The 20,870-nt window shown below is 41.1% G+C and overlaps 1 protein-coding gene across 3 annotated transcripts in view; it reads right to left on the reverse strand.

Annotated features, from left to right (window-relative positions):
* Nucleotides 1–20,870, reverse strand: part of SEPTIN7 (septin 7) — a 65,853-nt gene that overhangs the window by 36,078 nt on the left and 8,905 nt on the right. For 2 of the 3 annotated variants that reach the window (XM_031045428.2, XM_031045429.2), the window contains exon 3: nucleotides 14,663–14,765. In XM_031045428.2, the coding sequence (XP_030901288.1) occupies nucleotides 14,663–14,765 (103 nt within the window). Of the gene's footprint in view, nucleotides 1–14,662; nucleotides 14,766–16,304; nucleotides 16,310–20,870 lie in introns of all 3 variants that reach the window. The other variant, XM_031045430.2, reaches the window with a different exon arrangement.

Genomic DNA, 20,870 nt, shown 5'->3' on the forward strand with positions numbered 1-20,870 from the left:
TATACCCTCAAACAAGAAGTGCCAAGGAAAACACACATGTACCAACATAGAAAGCTCCATTAATTCATCCTGTTCACAGCATACACAAACAGTGCTTGGTTTTGATTTATGACCAATGGTAACTGCTAATTAGCAGGCTTAGAACAGAGATACAAAGAAGTTTGCTCTGAAAGGTAAGCTAGAGTGGTTTCGACAAGCTTAAGTAGTTAAATCATCAACACAGTATACGTCATAAGCACTGTGCATGAACTCTATGGTCAGCAGGGAATACAGACAGGGTGAAACTTCTCCTTCATTGGGAAACAAAGTTTTCTTTGCTACTTTGCAAGACTCTTCTAAAGCCAAAACACAAACCCATAATGTCCATATCAAGGTTTTCTTTAGGAAAAAACTAAAAAATCCCTATTCCTATACCGATCGTCTCTATAACTAGAGCTTCAGAATGGATTCCACGTGTTCCTCTGCATTCTCCTCAGCCATACTAGACTCTGAAAGTAGAATAACAATGATCTGCTGTTCTGGATGCAGCTGACTTACGACTGTCTATAGTTTTAGATGGGGGCTTCAGATCAAAGCGTTGTGCCAAACACCTTCTCTGAAGCCAGTAAACTGACCCAGGTTCTCAACAAGCTACAAGGCAAAAAGCGAGAAGGGCAGTATCCACAGCATGGTTCAGAACAGGGACAAATGGACCACCACATCTGTGCAAGCACCAGCTCTGCACTTAACTTTTAAGGCTATAAGTGGTCTTTGTTAGACATGGATCATTTAAATCAGGAAAACACAGAGTCACCCAGAGGATTAATGAATACATTTAGTGATACTTAGACGACAGAAAGGGCAGGACAAAAACCACATTTAAGCCTTCAAGAGGGAACACCCAATGAGCTCACATGTAACCAAAATGGCAAGGAAGTTTCTGATGAAAGAGGGATGGAGAAGAATGGATATTTACAAAAAGGCCCCATGGTACAATATGCAGAACAATTGCCAAAGCTTCAGTGGAACATCAGCAATTGCAGTCATTGTGAACAGAACATCTGTGCACAACAACCCAAGCGTGGTACCCACCAGCCTCAGCCAGACAAGTGTGCCCAACAGATCTGCTTTTTAGTAAGTCAAGTGGCATCTCATTTACCCTACCCTTTCAGAGAAACATGGTATACCACCTCTACCACTCAACTGTGTTATTCCAATGTGTCCTCAACCTCATTTACAAGGACTTAGTCACCTCAAAGAGAGGTGACAAAAACCTATGGTATTCAGTGGGTCTGAGGTAAGAGAAACCCATGCAGGTATTGGGTGTGGGTACTGGGGTGCTGTCTGACAGCCTCTCATGGCATACTGAAAGAAGCCACACTCAAATTCACCTCTGCTAGCAGACCAGGCCAAGGGAACTTCTCCATGAAGCCCAGTTCCCCGCTGTCCCTCACCCCTTACCACCAGCCAGCCACACGGCTCCCACTTCCCAAAAGCACCTTGTGCTAAATCTGAACTGTGAGCTTTAAACCGAGAGGGCAGCAGGAATACCTGGCCCAGATGCATTTTTTTACCCATGGAAATTCAGTTATTAATTATTTTTGCAAATCAAAATTTACATCTCAAGCTTAAGCAGCAATACAAGGAGTTTGTCTCTCATTTTACCATTCCCTTCGGTATTTTTCCCACCTTCACACCCAGCAGATCAAGCCCTCACTTTCTCCCAGAATAGCTTCAAGAACCACAGCTTTTGCTTCCTTCTAGAAGCAGATACCTCTAAAGCTATACATATGTTTTGACATATGCAGTCACTTTGTTAGAATCTGTGGAAAGAGCTAAAGACGGGTTTGAACAGTAAGTAATAAAAAGCCTTCCGGAAAGAGTCCAAAGTACTTGAACAAAAAAAGCTGCAGCCTGAAACATCAGAAACAAGAGCACTACAATTTACTGGACATGAAAGGAAGCTAAATATATTCAACTGCACTGCCATGACACAGCAGCTCGAACAGAACAGGTAAAAAAGGCATGGAAGACACAGCCCTTGAACTTTCATTCTCAGAAGAATAAGCATAATCAAGGCACAATTTAACTAACAAGTCATATGTGATGATCTATAGAAACAAAGGCAGTCTTTTTAGTTATCTGAGTCTTAGCTGGAAAATAAAAAGCTATCAGTTGTTTATTTCTCCTGGGGTTTCTTTTACAGAAACTACCTCATTTAAAAGCTTCGCACTGTACCAAGAAAACCCAACTGAGTCTTTCTGAAAGCTTTTTTTAAATCCTTTCATACGATTTTTTATCTATCATGTAACTTCAGCTATGCAGAGGCTTCACACAAAAAAACAAAAGGAGGGGAATCTTACACAGCAAATAGAAAATGCAGCTCATTACAAGTAAAAGAAGCAGCACATTGATTATGTCATCTCAGACTGGTTATGGTTGGAAAAGAGCTTGAGATCAGACAGTTCCAAGCCCTGCCACAGGCAGGGACCCCTTCCACTGGAGCAGCTGCTCCAAGCCCCTGTGTCCAACCTGGCCTTGAGCACTGCCAGGGATGGGGCAGCCACAGCTTCTCTGGGCACCCTGTGCCAGCGCCTCAGCACCCTCACAGGGAACAGCTTCTGCCTTATTGAGTCCTCTTCATAATAAATAAATAACATGTATTTAGGGGTTCATGTCGTTTGGACATCCTGTCAGTACCAGGATATGCACCAGAAATACCGGTGCTGAAAAAAGAGGTATTATAAAAACATAAGATACTTCAGGAGGAAAACTCTCAGGAGTGGAAACATTCTGCCAACTTCAACTTGGCACACACACCTACTGCTCTGAAAGATACCACAATCTGCAGTATTCCCAACTATGTCCAAGTTAATCTCTGTTTTCTCTAGAGTTAAAAGTGCTACAGGCTCTCAGATTCCTATCCAAGAAGAGCCAGCCTCAAGCTTCATCTACATTGACAATGAATGCTGTCAGAACAATGTGCCTACCTGATGAAAACTAGGAGTTTCTAAATGTCATGTGATTTCTAGGCAATACAGACTATTCCAGTAGAGCTGCAAGGGTCTAGGTCTCAGTAGCTGGGCAATCAGCAACCAGCTTTCTCCTCCTTAATAAAAAGCCTACAAGCACCAAGAAAAAGGCAAATCCCACCCATTTATTATTGATTAGATAGGAATGTGGTTCCAGAGAAATCAAAGTTTTACAGTCAAGCACATGGATGAACATGCAAATTAAGCCTCTAACTGCTTACCTGGGGAGAGAAGGCAACTTCTCAAGAGGGAACAGTCCATGAAGCACAAATACCAACAGCACAGATTTATGCAATACCTCCCCAACACCAAAAGACGGAGCCAGTAAAGATTCATCATAGAAAGATACATCCAAGTTAAACCACTCGGCAATGTGCAAACACCTATAGAACACAACATGACAGCTTAAGGGGAGAATGGCTTGAACCTGCCAGAGCGGAGACTGAGCTGAGCTCTCAGGTAGAAGCTGTTCTCTGTGAGGGTGCTGAGGCACTGGCACAGGGTGCCCAGAGAAGCTGTGGCTGCCCCATCCCTGGCAGTGCTCAAGGCCAGGTTGGACACAGGGGCTTGGGGCAGCTGCTCCAGTGGAAGGGGTCGCTGCCCATGGCAGGGGTTGGAGCTGGAGGAGCTTTAAGGCCACTTCCAACCCAAACCAGGCTGGAATTCCGTGATCTTTGTGAAGCACTGTTGTTGGGCTTTTTTATTCTTATTTCATTGTAATAAACTATTTATTTAAATATTAACTGTAATCAAAATTCCCAAATTAAAAAAAAAAAATCCCTGATTTTTTTTTCTATTTTTAGGCTGACAGCAGCAAGGGGAATTGGGAAGCACACAATGCTGGCAAACATAACTGTACTTGAATAAGCAGAAACAATTCTCTGCATCTGCCATGAGCTCATCTTACTCACTAGCACCAGGGAAGTCTTTCTTACCCTGCTTTCCAAGGGCACAAAAAATGACACAATAACATAAGTTTTAGAATGCTAAAGGAGTAAGATAATCAACTACAGGTTTACTCATATATGATCTTTTCTGCTAGAGTTCCTTAATAGAGATATGCATTGACAAAGGTCTTCACATTCTGCATATACAAATTAGAGTCATTCAAACAAGAATGTGATTGTGTGCAATTTAATTGAACACTAATTTCTATCTGAAGTAACCCTATTTAATCAGCTTCTCATTAACCAGATACTGTGAATGGCCTAACTTCACCTGATTAGCAAGTGCAAAGGATGTCAGGACACAAATACTAAAGGGTATTTGATCCATAAAAATTCCAAAGTCCTTTCAAACAATCAGCATTTTCCATCTTCCTGAGCTCTACTTCTGGTTGAAAAGGCATAAAAGCATTGTTATAGTTTAGCCTTTCTTGAGACAAAATGAATCCACCTAAATGGTAAAATGAGAAAGCTGAATAGTCAAGACTGCTATGCAGCATCTCATCCATATGGATCTCTAAACACGTAGGTGCCAACTCCTTTCTAATTAGACAGGTGTATTAAAATGTTTTGCAATTAGTTGCAGAATAAATTCTTTTACTGTTACTTGAAGCAGAACATGGGTTTTGAGTAAAACCTCAAACAGCCCAAGTATCTGCAGAGTTCATGTATACATCCTCTGAGTCAGTTTTGTTTCATTCAATTAACTAATTGGTTGCCATTTGACATATAAAACCCAAAGGAGATACCTTCACAGCCAAATAAAAGTTTGGACACTGCCCTCAGTTCAAACCACAGCTCATGAGCGTATAAAAGTCACATCCTTTTATTTACTGTGTAACTGAAATGACTGTGATAATTGAACTTAAATTGTTAGAATTCAAGGAATACTTAAGGTTAAAATTTGCCCCCATCATCCACATCTCATTACTTAGAATTCAGTCACTAAAAATGTTTGATCATAGAAAGACATGAGTATCAGAGCTCAAGACCAACAGATAAAAGGACAAATGTGTATAGGGCTATATTTGAAAAGCAGTAGGTATTTCCTCATAAGAAGAGCCCATGGATTTAGCTTTCCAACCACTAGACTGTGTTGGTCTATTAAGTGAATTAGAGTGATGTGCATGACTGGATTAAGCTCTACCCATATTCCAGAAGAAATAGGCATCGATTCTTCAAAATAACCAAGAGAACGTATTTCCCTGAAGGGGAACTGGTTTAGTTTTTTAGCTTCAGCTACTCAGGAAGAATTTGGATACAACATATGCCCTTGAAATCATCATTCAAATGAAGGGTTTATGTACTATAGACACCCCAGACCATAAAAGAATGAAAATGGAAAAATCCCAGCACAACTTCACAGAGCCAGTGAATATAAAACGCTATTTTCATTAACACAGTAACCTACATACAGGAGGGGATTTGGTGTAGCAGCAATCAGTGCTCTTCAAGGTGTGACTTAACTAGGGTTTCACTGAAGCTCACCAACAGACCACAGATGGCAATGCTGGGGAACATACTTGGCTTTGCTCATCCTGCTCAGGCTGACCCTGGCATTAGTCCCGTCACACAGGCTTCAGAGTACATGCAAACAAGGTGGTTGGGATTTTGTTTAAACACTCTTTCTCTCTACATCTGAAGACAAAGTAAAGAAAAAGTCCTTCATTATGAGGGTGCTGAGGCGCTGGCACAGGGTGCCCAGAGAAGCTGTGGCTGCCCCATCCCTTGCAGTGTTCAAGGCCAGGTTGGACACAGGGGCTTGGAGCAAGGTGCTCCAGGGGAAGGTGGTTGGACCTGCATAAGCTTTAAGGTCCCTTCCAACCCAAACCAGACAGTGATTCTATGACTCATACTAACAAGGTTACCTTTGGGCTTTCCAAGGCAAGGAACATCATGCACTAAACATCTGCAAAGAGATGATACAATTTTTCCTCCTGACTCCAGCTCTGTTGCTGGGAGCACAGAATGGTTAGCCCCAATCCTGCGCAAGCATCTCAAAGGTTTCTACATTGCTAGAATTTTGCCAGAGGTCTAGAGAGAAGAGATTAGAATTCTGGTGACCAAAAAGGAATAATTTCAGAAGGGAAACTCCCCTAAAAAGAATTACAATTAAACCTGAACACTATTTTACGTTGCTGACCTCTCCACGGGTTATTAAGCAGAACAACATCACAGATTATGAACAACCCAACCAAGAAAACTGATGTTCAGAGTAAGGCTTGTCTTCAGCTCTCTTAAAGAGCTTCTTCTGGTGTTTACTTCTGCCATCCTACATGAAGACAATGGTATTTGTACTAAAGGGTATTACATTCATTGCTCAAAGGCCTCTTAGAAACTGGCCCACTTGTCATAGAAAGCATTTTCAGACATCAGTACCTACTAAGGAAAACAGTGAAGCACAAAATAACCAGAAACTGACAATGAACTTTCTCATACCTTAAACTCTACAAGAGAACTGCCGACTTCCAAGACAAACAACAACGTTAACTTTCGGAAGACTTACAATCCCCTTTCAACTCTGCGTAGTGGGGCAAGTCAGGAAAAGTCAGGTGGATGTGAAGGCAAGTTAAACAGTTTAATAGAGATACAAAGTAAGTATTTTACAGATCTACATCACAGGGTCTGAGGAGATACATATGGATGAAAGCTTAACCAGCTCTTTACCAAATACTGTATCACAGCAGAACCATTCAGATCTTTCATGAGCCAACTTCAGAATATTCCTGAGACTATTTTATGTGTAACAAAAATCAGATTATTTCATAAGAATGCAAATCCAGCTAAATTTAAAACCTTTAATTTCATGAACTGTTGGTCTGACTGGCAACAACCAGAGTCTTGGTAACAGGCATTTCCATCACAGCAGAATAGAACATTTTGTTGTATCACTGGCAAGTTAATATTTAAGGTCAAAAAATACAGGTCTTCTATGAGACTAGATCAAGGACAGCAAGTTCCAAAGCCCTGGAACAAACTGAAGGTTGATGCCACTTGCTTCTAAAATACATGATTCCCTACCATGCTTCTGAATATAAAGCACAATATTTCTACCTTGAAGGACAGAAGACCTGGGCAAAGTGGATCAAGGCAGTAATAACAATCATCACCCATGTGCGTGTGCAATGAAGCTCCTTTCCTGCTCCATGCCATTCCAGCTTATCCAGTGTCCCCAGCTCTTCAGCTGATAATTGTGTTTTTCAGCACTGGTTTGTTTCACAGTTCTTCATCTTCACACAATGCTTGTGCTGCAAAGTGCTCCACAGACACCCAACAACTGCTTTCAGACTACTGACTTAGCATGGTTTTCACTGGCTTAAAGCCTCATCAGTGATGGGGGTCAGTATTTCAGTGATACAAAGCCAGAACCCCTTGTGAAACTGGGAGATCAGCACCCTCCAAAAAGCTTTCACTTCAAGCTTAATATAGGGAAGGAACTACGTTGAATAGTGTCATTACACACTTCATACAGCTTATATCAACACTGACAGAAATTTAGCGCCATCGCAAGACAGAGTGTAAGGGTTCTTCCATTTGTGGTCTTGGTATGCGTGACAAAACTACCAACAGTGAAAAACTGGGATGGAAGGAAAGGCTGACAGAAACTCAAACAGAAAAACTAGCTTGATGAAACAGCTTCGCCTCCAACCACTGAGAAGTTTAAATACGCTGACTTAAGTATCATAATATGGTGGCTGGAAAAACCATCAGACTACACCAGAAAGCAAAAGAGAAAAACTCTTCTTGGAAGATGTTCATTCGCTTTAATAAAAGAAATTCCAGACAGGAATATGGTACCAACTCTAACTTAACACTAAATCTGTTCAGAAGCTCAACAGAAAACATTGAAACCCCAGAACCATGTAACCATACTACACACAGAAAAACACAGGGAAAAAAAGAAGCAAATCTAACAGCTTCAAATGGATTCACAGTGAAGATCTGAACTACTCCAAAATCAGCCGAAGGGAAAACACACACACTGAATCCGTGAACTGTGAAGAGTCACAATTAAGGGGTCACAGTGGCTTTAGTACAATTAAAGATAAAGACCACAAATACTCCATTCCAAGAATATCACTCTGGTTGCAATAGTCACCCACTCATTCGTGAGGTTGTCTGCATCCCTTCATGCAGCAGGCAGGCCTGACATTTTCAGCCAACAGAAAGAAAGAACCAGGTTTCAACTCCTACAGTATATTTATCTACACAAAAACCTGATTTCTACTTTGAATTTTACTCTATGCTTGTAGAAAGAAGGCCCCAAAACAGTCCTGCCAGTCAGTAAACTGACACCTGATCATCCAAGGCTAAGGAACCAGAAATGGCAGCAGTAACTCCTAACAAGTTGCTGCTTACAAGGCGTACAACATTTAGCTCATACCCTACTCATGCGCCACGACAGCTCAGAACAACTGTTGACTTTTGAAGGCAGAATCAAAAACCTGTTTTGGCCACCTGATAACCACTTTAAGAAGTAAAACATATCTATTAGCTAGGTACCTTCTCTAAGATGGGGTTAAGTTCACACATTACACTAAACACCATCACATCTGAGCATCCCTGGCAGTGTTCAAGGCCAGGATGGATGAGTTTTGGACCAAATGGTCTAGTGGAAGGTGGGAGGGGGCTGGAACTAAAGAAGCTTTAAAAGGTCCCTTCCAACCAAACCATTCCATGATTCCATGATATCCAGAACATCATGCAGTGACTAATTATTCTAATATAAAGCAAAAAGAAAAACCAACAGATTATTCATTTCAGTTAAACTGCGCCCTACAAACCTGTCACCAACAGGAACAAGAAGCAGGTTCCAACACTGATCTCACCATAGTGAGCAAGCATACTGTAATAAATTAAATACCAATAGAGTGTGTGTTTGTGTCAATGTGTGCACACATTTACATGCAAATTCAGCAAGCACATTTTTATTTAGGAATCATATGAAGCCCTGGGTAAGGCAGGGTAAGAAAAACCACTCAGAGCAATAAGATTTACGCAGTTAGAAATAAAGCAAAAGTTCTAGCTGGCCTGAAGACAGCTAATACCATGACAAGATGAATTATGTAGGCTAGGATGAAAAACTCCACACAGCTTAAAAAAGAGACAGGGAAGATGACACCTACACAGTGCAGAGCACAGTGTCTCAAGAGATGGTTTTCATGAAATTCCCCGAATACATCTATTAGAGAACCAGTTTTAAATACAGAGGGATGTAACAGAATTCATATTATTTGTTATGAGACTGTCAAGAAAATGATATATGGAATAGAAAAATGTTTTCAACAGAATCATCACTTGTTTAAAGCAATAAAGCCCAATTAGGTTATAGGCAGATTTTGCCAAATTATGGGGTTGCAACCATACACTGAGGGAGAAGGCTCTTCCCTCAAAAACCTTCACCAGGAACAAAGAACTTTCATAGATAAATTAGGCTCTGACCAAAACACAGTTCAGTTGAGTTTCAATCCAAAAATCACCAAAGCTTTACAAAAACTTCCCTTAATTTTTCTAAGCAATATTTCAATATAATAATACATGGTACATAAGGTTAGCTGTTAGAACTGAAGATCTGTATGACAGCAGGCATCTAGCAAGAGATCACAGAGTCATGGAATGGGTTGGGTTGGAAGGGACCTTAAAGCTCACCCAGTTCTGACCCCCTGCCACTGGCAGGGACACCTTCCACTAGAGCAGCCTGATGAAAATGAAAGGGGTGATTGTAATCAGAACATGATCCATCACCAACAGACACCAGTATCAAACCAGTTCAAGTTTTCTTCAGTGAAAAATAAAAGCGTTTTCAAGTCAGAATGTGCTTTTCATTTAACGCAGCTTCCAAGTCTTGCAAAATGCAGCCCTCTCCTTGGCGTCCATGCCAAACAGCCATGCTTGGCCAAAGCATTTGAGTGCCTGTATAATTACAAGTAAAAATGCTATGACAATACTGAAGCATGAGTTTTTGCTTTAAGTTGTAATCTGCAGGTGATCTATGAGGCTAAAGCAACAGTTAAAAAGCAAACCAGACAATTTATTACAGGAGAGCTTTCAAAACAGCTTTTTCAGAACCAAGCTAGCAATGAGTTGCTCACAAATAGGAGCTGCGTGGGAAGGTCCTCTATAAAGTCACTTGACTACATTTTACACTTGGCAAATCAGATGAATTTTCAACAAATAAGTACATAAACTTTAAGAGTCCAACCTCTGAGAAAGCTCATGAAGCCCAAACACCTTCAAGTACACAGCTCTAGGAAAAGCCACCCTAAATAGTTATTTTTAAGTACATAAAGTCTGTAGGAGAAAAGAATTCTTAGAAATGACGAATTTGCATCCACTTGGGTGTTGGTTCTAACCCCATGTTACCATTGTCATTCCAATACAACTACAAAAGAGGGATTTCCTGATTCAGCCTTTGGAAAAGAGACACCCTGAAAAGCAACTGTTCCACATCTCATTACACTGAAACAAGGAGAAAAACACACCCACTACCTCAGCAAGTGTAATTACATTGATAAACAGACACAGCTACAGTGTCACAATGAAGCTTTCCCTTCACTGTGAGCTAACAGCTGTGGTAGTATTCCTGCTGCAAGCTCTCTTCAGCGTCTGACTTCAGCATATAATTTCCTCCCAGAAGCGTCTACAGCAGAGATATCCAGAGAATACACTTTAGATTTCAAACAGACCAAATATTTATGTCAGGTTCTCCAGTGTTTTGACAACTACCTTGTACTTAAAGGGATTACAGGAGGTTATGAAGGAAGCAGCCTACTGAGGCCAACTTGACAATTTGTTTCCACTGGTGAGCTTTTTGTATTTCAGATCAGTTGCTTTAAACCACAATTTAAAAGTCTTCTTATGAAAGCATCAAGAATGAAGCTCAGCTTCACACATATTTCTGCCTACTTTATATCTTACCCTTGGAGGCACTTGTTAGTTTTTACTCTACAAAACCAAGCCATTTCAGGAGCAGCATGGTTTCAACAACTGATGAGCCTTCTGGAACAGGATGCATACAAAATTCATTGTTTTAAAGATAAATTGGTGTCCAGTGACAACTGTTCAATAAGGAAAAGAAAGGCTTATCTTGGGTCTTCAGGTTCTTAAGGAAAGTTTATAAATACTACCAAAAGGAACCATACAACCTAGAGAAAACAAACACAGTTAATGAGATAGAAACATTAAACTGTTTATCCTTGCTAAACACGATAGAATAACTCCAGCTACTCTCTGAAGGTTAACTTTTCAATGGTTCTTAAAACATTAAATATAAAAAGAATATTTTAACATCAACTTCTTATATTTGTGTGTGTAGTTCATAAACACTTCACCTATCAGTTATATTTAATGTAAATAACAGAACATCTGGAAATTAGCAAATACTTACAGGAAAGGTATCACTAGCATTAAGCCTCAAATACAGCAACCTCACTGAGCTCTGCCTTCAAGAGCAAGCCCCACATGGCTGTAAGGAGCCGCTTCCAAAGCAATGCCCCCAGCCAGCTCAGAGAAGGAACCCCTGTACCCTGAACCTGCTCTAGGCTATTTAACAACTACTTGGCCTTCTGCACACCTAAATTTAAATGCCCTCTCTCCAACTCCACTGGCACAAGAGAAGGCAGGAAGCCACCACACATTGCTATGGGCAGCTCCAGGGTAAAGACAGTAACTCAAGAGCCTGGGGAATAAGTATTTTATTGAGTTCTATAAAACTGACCTATCCCCGTGCAAAAATGCTGACTGGAAACACTGTCAGATCTGTTGGATGCTGTACTTACTGCTTCCTCAGAGACAAATACCACACATTGTTAAAGTGGAAACAGAGTTGTTTCTACAGCAGTTACTACAGCTGTACAACTGCCTTGGCAAGCCCCTGTCAACAGGCTGATCTGCTGACTTTCTAGACTACATATTTCCAGGCCAAAAAGCCAGGTATCATGTTATGTACATCTCTTAAGCTTAACTGATTATTCCAGACCAAACAGGCAACTGGAAGACAGTTCCTATACAAATGCATAGCCGCAATATCAAGCCTCACAGACACCTGAAAACACCTGGGCAGAGATCCCAGATCCCAAACATGATTTATTTTCTTCCTTGTACCTGTTTAGCAACTACAAGCATTGTTTTTCCCAGTTTTTCATTTCAGAACAAACAGGTGCCTATAAATAAAGCACGCTAGTACTTGTGCAGTAAAGCATCCATGCATGCATACATCTCTTGGTGGTAGAAAAAAGCAAGGGAACACTTTATATTACCTCCAAGTGATGATACATTCAGTATTCTTAGCCACCCAGCTCTCACCATAGACAGGTAAGCATTACATTCCCAACTTTTAATAACTAGATTACAAATAATTCAATTTACTATTACAGAACTGTATCACAATGTCAGCTAAAGACCTCAACCCAAGGCAAAGCACACCATCTCCAAAGATGAACATAGCAACAATTACGATTCTAAGAATCTAATTGCACATTACATTACAATATTGACCAAGCAGTGAGCAGTAATACACAATTCCATTTTCTTATTTAAAATACACGTATTTTTTCAGGACATATTATTATCAGACACATCACTTGTAAATAACATGATTTTTCCCTCTCAGTCCTCTGCATGTGTTACAGTACTAAAAGATCAGCCGCCATTTGGGTTAAATGCTCACTTTCAAGTATCTGACTTTTATACTTGGGGGGTGGAAGCAGACAATTAGATGGACTTTTAATTTATAAAACTGCTGCCAAACCCCCAGTAATTCCCAGACAGTGATATGAATTCCTATACAAATGTATAAGTCTCAGTAGTAAGTAAAATAGTGTTAAAAGTAAAACTGGTAACAAAACTATCTGATCAACAACTCATTTTTAATCTAATTTTGGACCAATTTTACCTTTCAACAGTGACCATATTCTACAGTTCTCCTATGTGCAACTGCACTAGGCTGTATTACAGACAAATGTAAAAACACCAAGGTAATGTCATACACTTACTCTACTTCTAATACATCACTACATCTACTGCTTCCGCTTTAAGTGACTTGGTTTTTGTGAGAATGAAACTTGGAAGTACAAATTATACCCCACTGTGGAATAATACTGAATGAAGACAGCTCCCTCCCTCCATCCTCCCTTTTTCATGTAGGTAGCAGAAAATTAAGTTTTATTTAAGGTTATATACAGATTTATAGCAAACAATGAATTTTGTACTTGGATTCGGGATTACAAAAGACCTGTAATCAAGTCCCCATAGAAAAAAGCAACCTCAGATTCTAAAATTCTAATTCACTTTGCAATCGAAAGAAAACTAAAGTGACCTGCAATGACTTTTCACCAATTTGACCTTGATTTCCAGCTCTGTCAAAAGGTACTGTTATGTTACAAGCTACATACACATAATGACTGCACAAGACTTCCATTGTGTCAATGACAAACCAAAGCATTATCAAGCTAATCAAATTACAAAAGATAACGGTAGACATCACCAGAGAGATGGCTATTATAGAACATTTATGATTTTTATTGTTATTATGTTAATCACTGCATCATATGAAGACGGGCTCAGAAAGTTGGGGCTGTTCAGCCTGGAGAAGAGAAGGCTGCTTGGAGACCTCATAGCAGCCTTCCAGGATCTGAAGGGGGCCTGCGGGGATGCTGGGGAGGGACTATTCATTAGGGACTGTAGTGACAGGACAAGGGGTAACGGGTTCAAACTTAAACAGCAGAGGTTTAGATTGGATATAAGGAAGAAATTCTTTACTGTTAGGGTGGTGAGGCACTGGAATGGGTTGCCCAGGGAGGTTGTGAATGCTCCATCCCTGGCAGTGTTCAAGGCCAGGTTGGATGAAGCCTTGGGTGATATGGTTTAGTGTGAGGTGTCCCTGCCCATGGCAGGGGGTTTGAACTAGATGATCTTAAGGTCCTTTCCAATCCTAACTATTTTATGATTCTATGAAAACCAGGTCACATATCTAGCATACCTACGTATGTACCTAACCTTAGTAGGTCTACTATCATACAAGTACTCAAACAATGGAGGAGAAAAAAAAAATGCAACCTGATGTCCTAGCAGGAGAGTGGTTATTCTGGGTCATCACTGAAGCCAAAATGAACTGCTCTGCATGGCATTAACCATTCATCCTAACAAGAATTTCCCTATCTCTGTAGTCCACAGGGAACGTACTGTTTACATTTGGTTTGCTTTACAACCATACAAACTAGGAAGGTCTGTTTAAATTAAAGCTTTGATTTTGTAGCATAGTTTTGTGGCCACAGAAGTGCAGGACATACAAGATCCTGCTGCCTGGTTATGTACAAGGAAAGATTCCAATGTTACTTTTGGATGCCAGTTTGCCTTGTTGCACTCAACTGTAAAAGCAGTTCTATTGTTTTCTTCAAATGAAAATCCAAGTTCAAATTATTTCTGTTCTGTCATACTTGCACGTCACATTTTAGACTAGATCCACACCACTTCTTCCTTAGACTGTATGAACTACACAGTTCTCTTCCTTTATTTTTCTCATCTACTTGCGTAACGGACAACGCACTCTTTTTACCCACTCTAGATTTAACAGCCTAGAAGGCATATCTTCTCGTAAGACCATACCAAAAAAAAAAAACCAAATATATATATATATAATCAATCAGCATCATAGATTAAGAGCTATGTTAATATACTTTCAGCAATCTCCACTCAAAACAAACTTACCTACTACCATGAGTGTGAATTCAAATCCTCTCTTCACAGACTTGCGATAAACTTGATTTGGAAGATTTGCAAACCCCACATATCCTTCAAGGTTCTTCTGTTGCTATGGCAAGAGACAAAGAGAAAACTTAAAAGAAAAGCTTTTAACTTCTTCCTTTGCTTCCATTAGTTATTTAAACACTCACAAGAACAAACAGATTAGAGTAAAATCAACTTTGTTTCCATGCCCATTTGCAATACAGGCAACTAGTATGATTGTAGCTTTCTTGTACTCCCAAGGGTCATGGTGGTAATGCCCCAACATGATAGGGACTACCTTGATTTTCTTTACTTCTGGGTGGCAGAACTGAAGGCCTTAGTGTTAAATCCAGAGCTACACTAATGCAGCATACACTTCAATGGGCCTGCCATAGAAGCAAAACTTCAGTTCCCTTGTGCAATGAATAAGTTACTCAAAATTCTGCCTAATATGAATAGTGAGAATTCCAGATGTTAGCCATTACTGCTTCTCACCACATTAATGAAAACGTTAAGGTGCTTAAAATGCCTCTTCCTCACTGTGCTAAACCTGGTGATCCTGCAGAGATTGGCCACGCTGCTTTTAAACTGCTCTTCCAGCAGAATCCTAGAAATGCGTTTGATATCACAGCAGGTCCATGGATTGCCTTATGAGACAAGACAGTTTAGTTCTTTTAGAGGTGAAGGTGAAAATGCTTTTGGAGACAACTGTCTATTTAAAGAACAGAGGTGCTGTTTCTCTTAGTGATGGTTTCAGCAATAATATATAACTTAGTAACTACTAAGGCCATGCAATTGCTACCCATCCTACCAGATGTAAAAGATCTAATCACCATCAGTCACTCTGCATCTTTAAATGCGTACATACCTTTTAATCTATGTCATGCTTACCAGAAACAACTCACCCTCTCATTAAAATCTAGGTAGCACATCTTTTGCTTAAAAGAGTAGGTTGACATGTAATTCTCATTTTAAATTATTTTTATGTCTCTTACTCTTCATATACATCTCCACATTTAGGATAGTTTTATGACTAAGAACTTTAAGAACAGAGTACAAAATGCTAAACAAGAATAGATGACAACTTTCAAGTTGTTTCCTCTGCTAAGTGGATCTACAGCATTTACATGACCTATTTTACACAATGAAATTACAAATATTACTAACTGGAAATGCCTATGAAGTGTTACACTTGATATAATGCTATATTTAGTATAAGCAATTAATACTCCACAAGAAAAAGCCTTTTCAAAACCTGAAGTCGGATGCCAGATTCTGATTTCCAAAACACCAAAACCAACTGAAATGGAAGCCTTCAACATACTTTTAAGCGGCTGAATTTGTTCATGATTGGCTACTTCTAAAAGGACCAAAATAAACCAGCAATTGAGTTCCTTAAATTCCTCCAACAGCCTTTCAAAGAAGTAACTTCTTACTTTTGCTGTGGAAGCACTGACTTCCACTGCATTGATCGTCGTACCAGGTGAGACCTCATATTTCTGACACTTAAAATAGCTTCCCCTTCACTTTTATCCCTTTCTGATTTTCAACCAGCTCCTACTAAGCTAAGGCTTCTTCTGTTTCCACAACAGCTGTAATAGATGTGTATCAATGCAATACTTACAGCTACTTTGTAAATAACACGTTTCCATCATTTTCAGTGTTGAGGGTCCAGAAGTAGTCCAATAAAACAATGAATTTGAGCCATGGCAGCAACAAGTCCCCAGAGGTACAGCAACAATCCAGAAAAAAGAAACGGGTGGCATGGGGAGAGAAAGAAAATGAGAAAACAAGTTACTTACATTTGACCAGTTACCCACAATACTTTCCATCTAGCATGTGTAGCATACAGTGGTTTAGGCAAGCTTAGTTTAGTTGGCTTTGTATGTATGATAGCTTCAGTGCACAGTATTACGTAATATGACCTCCATGCACTTAATGATCAATACAGCTAGTTATTTGATAGCTCTGATTAGTTATTCAGAGTGCTTTTGGTTCACCATATGCTATCTGAACCTTTATCAGGTTCAAAGGTATTAATTTTCTTCAGAGATGTTCAATGGTACATGTACTCTCATTTTGCCACACTACCACATGGTATTTTTGAGTGGAAAAGGTACACAGATAAAAATCATCATCATAAATGTCTCTCAGGATTCTGCATTCCTGTCTCACTTCATACATTCAATGAACAGTGTCAATTACCTTCATTTGCAACACTGAGCACTAGGAGACTGCTACAAATTTGGATGTAACTGTCTTGGTTGAACAGCCAGGAAACAGATTAGGGGGCACACGTGAAGGGTCCATTCAGTATCACCTAACTGTGCATGACAACACTAGTTCTCCAATGTGGCACTTAAAAAGCACAGAAAAACAGATGCAGTCCCTCTCTGCACCCTGCAGTAAAGTGACAAGACACTCCATGTAGCTCTGGGAGGAGGCCAAATGCAGCACAACTGGAGCAAGCTGTACAGGCTACAATACAACTAATACTGCAGATCCTGTAGCAGTACAAAACATAGAATCATGGAATGGCTTGGGCTGGAAGAGAACTTAAACCTCCTCCAGTTCTAACCCCTCTGCCACAGGCAAGGACACTATGAACATGTTTGTCCTTTCACTATTCAAACTAAAAGCCTCTGCTGGGTCAGTATCTGCTATAATCTGCATGGGAGAACTCTAGCAGTGACAAAGAAATCACCACTTCTATTTCCTCAAACAGCAGAAACCTATTAAAAGCCTTTATTTAGAGTAAGACAAGTTGGGTTCCAAGTGTGAACCTAGGGCCTGGCCTACATTAACAAAAATTAAAACTATTCTCATAAAGGATGAAAAAAAAATCCTTTCAATGCATGGGCACAATTAGGAAACTAGGATCTCTTTCAGTCTCCAGGTACAAGCTGATGAAATCAATAATGTCTACCACTGACCAACTGCACTGTCAATCCAACTGTTGCTCAGAATCTCTCTGGGTATTGTGAATGAGCATAGGTAAAGAGGGAGCTTTAGACTATCTCGTTTCCTGTGCCAGACACTATCACTGAGCTGATTAAAAGACAGTGCTGAAACACATGTGATGTCTAAGAGCAAAAAGATTCTGAACTATAAAGATCCGAGAGAGCAGGCAGCAGAGTCCATCTGTTGAGCTACAGGCAGCATGTCCAGAGGGAAAGCAGAAAACTGAAGAACAGCATAGGATGGAACACACTAACAAACTTTTAACTTGCCAGCCTTTAGAGCCTGTGTAGAGTACAGAAGTGCAAGCCTGAGGAAACCCTGCACAGGCTGCACACAGACAGTGCTACAGTTCTTACAGCAGGAAAAGAGATGCAAGAAAGCAGACAACTAGAGGAAAATCACAGGATGGATTGGAAGGGACCTTAAAACTCATCCAGTTCCAACCCCTTCCACTGGAGCAGCTGCTCCAAGCCCCTGTGTCCAACCTGGCCTTGAGCACTGCCAGGGATGGGGCAGCCACAGCTTCTCTGGGCACCCTGTGCCAGCGCCTCAGCACCCTCACAGGGAACAGCTTCTGCCTAAGAGCTCAGCTCAGTCTCCCCTGTTCTGGCAGGTTCAAGCCATTCCCCTTGGCCTGTCCCTACATCCCTTGTCCCAAGCCCCTCTCCAGGTTCCCTGCAGCCCCTTTAGGCACTGGAGCTGCTCTCAGGTCTCCCCTTCAGGAGCTTTCTCTTGTCCAGGCTGCCCCAGCCCAGCTCTCTCAGCCTGGCTCCAGAGCAGAGCTGCTCCAGCCCACACAGTATCTTCATTGCCTGCTCTGGACTCACTCAAACAGGTCCACAACCCCCCAAAAATGGTGGGATGTGCTCAATAGAAGAGCATTACGTGATTTTTTTCCCCCTTTATGAACAATAACAAGCTGACTCTTACAAATGTATTAAAGACATAAGGACAAACAGAAATAAATACAGCTATAACTCAATGTAAATTCAATCAGGCATAAGAGTAAAGAGTACACTATTGGACGGGTTCCATGTGCTGCTGTCTGCACAGGAAACATGATCAGATACTGCAGCACCACAAAACACAGGTAGGAAGTGAGCCTTTCAGAGAAGACAGACCTGTCTAACTTCAACATACAACATAAAGCATTTTACCCACACTGACTCTACAAAACACTCAGGCCAGCCACACATATCGACAATATTAATGTAATAGTTCATCCTTCACTCGAATTAGCTAGACAGTTCCTTGAAGAAAAAGTAAACCTTTTTAGGTACATTTCAAATTAAACTTAGTAGTACAATTTAAAAACCTTCCTGTTCTTTTTGTGCGCTGGTGTCTTTATTCTGACTCCAAACAGCAGCCTTGGTCTGTGTGCAGAAAGCACCCTGCAAACCATCACACAGCAATTTGCATCTAACTGGAATGACCCACTCGAAATCGAATTTGACAGTGAAGTGACCGATTAACTTCCACTCCATAAAGCAGGAGTCAAAATGACTCTAGCAAGAAAGGACACACAAGACAGGAAAGCTTGCAGAAAGAGGTCACCAAAATGGCAGCCAAAATTAGTTTCGGGCACAGCAGCAGGTTCACATCTCAAGTACTCATTGCTTGGTGCATCCATCACCACTTCTAACCATCCTTCCTTAGTCCTTGCCTTCAATTTTGCTATCATCAAGTGCTTATTCCAAGCCGGTAGGAACTTTGAGGCAGTTTTAACTCACACTACTTCCATCTCCTCTGAAGTCAACTAAACCATTTTTAAGGAAACAGAAATCCTCCACAAAGCAGGTTTGTGCCTCAACCTGAAAACCATTTAAAGAGTCTTACTTAGCACCACAGAGTAGACAGAAGCCACAAAACATAGCATTAAGAAACACTCAAGTATCATGCTGGAATGTGTCTTTAGGTTCCTTTGCCATTTCCTTTCTATCTAAAGGAAATGTTACTGTTCAAATTTCGGTGGTTTTTTTCAGTTCCTTCAGGCTCACCTTAGCACTGCGTTTTCTTTCAGAACTCGCCCACTGGATTGGGCAGTTAACACAAAGACTCAGCAGGTGGTGATAAATTATGGTTGATAGGTTATCTATTAAAACCAAACAAAATCCAAACCAACTGATTACAAGCAAGACATTGAGGTGCTGGAGGGGGCAGAGAAGAGCAAAGGAGCTGGTGCAGGGCCTGGAGCCCAAGTGTGATGGGAACGGCTGAGGAACCTGGGGGGTTCAGATGGAGAAGAGAAGGCTCAGAGGGGACCTGATGGCTCCCTCCAAGTGCCTGACAGGAGGATGGAGACAGGAGGGGCTGGGCTCTGCTCCCAAGGAACAAGGGATGGGACAAGAGGAAACGGCCTCAAGCTGCACCAGGGCAGGTTTAGATGGAGCTGAGGAACAATTCCTGCCCCACAGGGTGCTCAGGCATTGGAACAGGCTGCCCAGGGCAGGGCTGCAGGCACCAGCCCTGCAAGGGTTCACACACCGGGGTGATGAGGCCTCAGTGCTATGGGTTTGGGGTGGCCTTGGCACGGCTGGGGAATGAGTGGACTTGATCAGAGTATCTCAAGTTGCAAGGGACCAATAAGAATCATTGAGTCTAACTCCTGGCTCCACCTAAAATTCACAATCCGTTTAAGCTGTCTTAAAGGTCTTTTCCAACCTCATTGATTCCATTATACCCTCCCTCCCTCCCTCCCACCAAGTCTCTGTGGGAAGCAGCAGCATCAGGAAGTGCATCTTGCATCTGCCCAAGCACAGGAAAAAAAAATGTCAGGAAGAATCCAACTGGCAGTATTCCAACTGAGGGATGTTGGGAAAAGCAGTTGCACGTGCGCACTCTGCGCTCCATTCTGTTCTATGCCTTGAACAGTGACAGAAGTGAACTTGCCACTGGGTGCTATACCCCAGCCTCCCCACCAAGCAGCTGTAAGGATGGCAATACAAGGAATACTATTTCTAGCCTAAAGGGCTCCTATCAGATCTAGAAACATTTCTTGAGCATGTAGGTGCAGAAATGCTAACGAGAGATGAGTCACTCATGCAGAAATACTCCAGTATGTTCAATGCACTCTAAGTGAAGCATGTTTCCCTTAAAATCATGAGAGGAATTACAGTACTTCACCTCTGCTGCTTCTCTTAACATGAGGAATTCTCATTTAAAGTTACTGGGATGAAGGGCTTTTACCAGACATTTCTGTATGGTGGATGCAAGCCATTTCCATATGGAA

The sequence above is a fragment of the Melopsittacus undulatus genome, chromosome 1, assembly GCF_012275295.1.
Source record: "Melopsittacus undulatus isolate bMelUnd1 chromosome 1, bMelUnd1.mat.Z, whole genome shotgun sequence".
Classification (NCBI taxonomy): domain Eukaryota; kingdom Metazoa; phylum Chordata; class Aves; order Psittaciformes; family Psittaculidae; genus Melopsittacus; species Melopsittacus undulatus.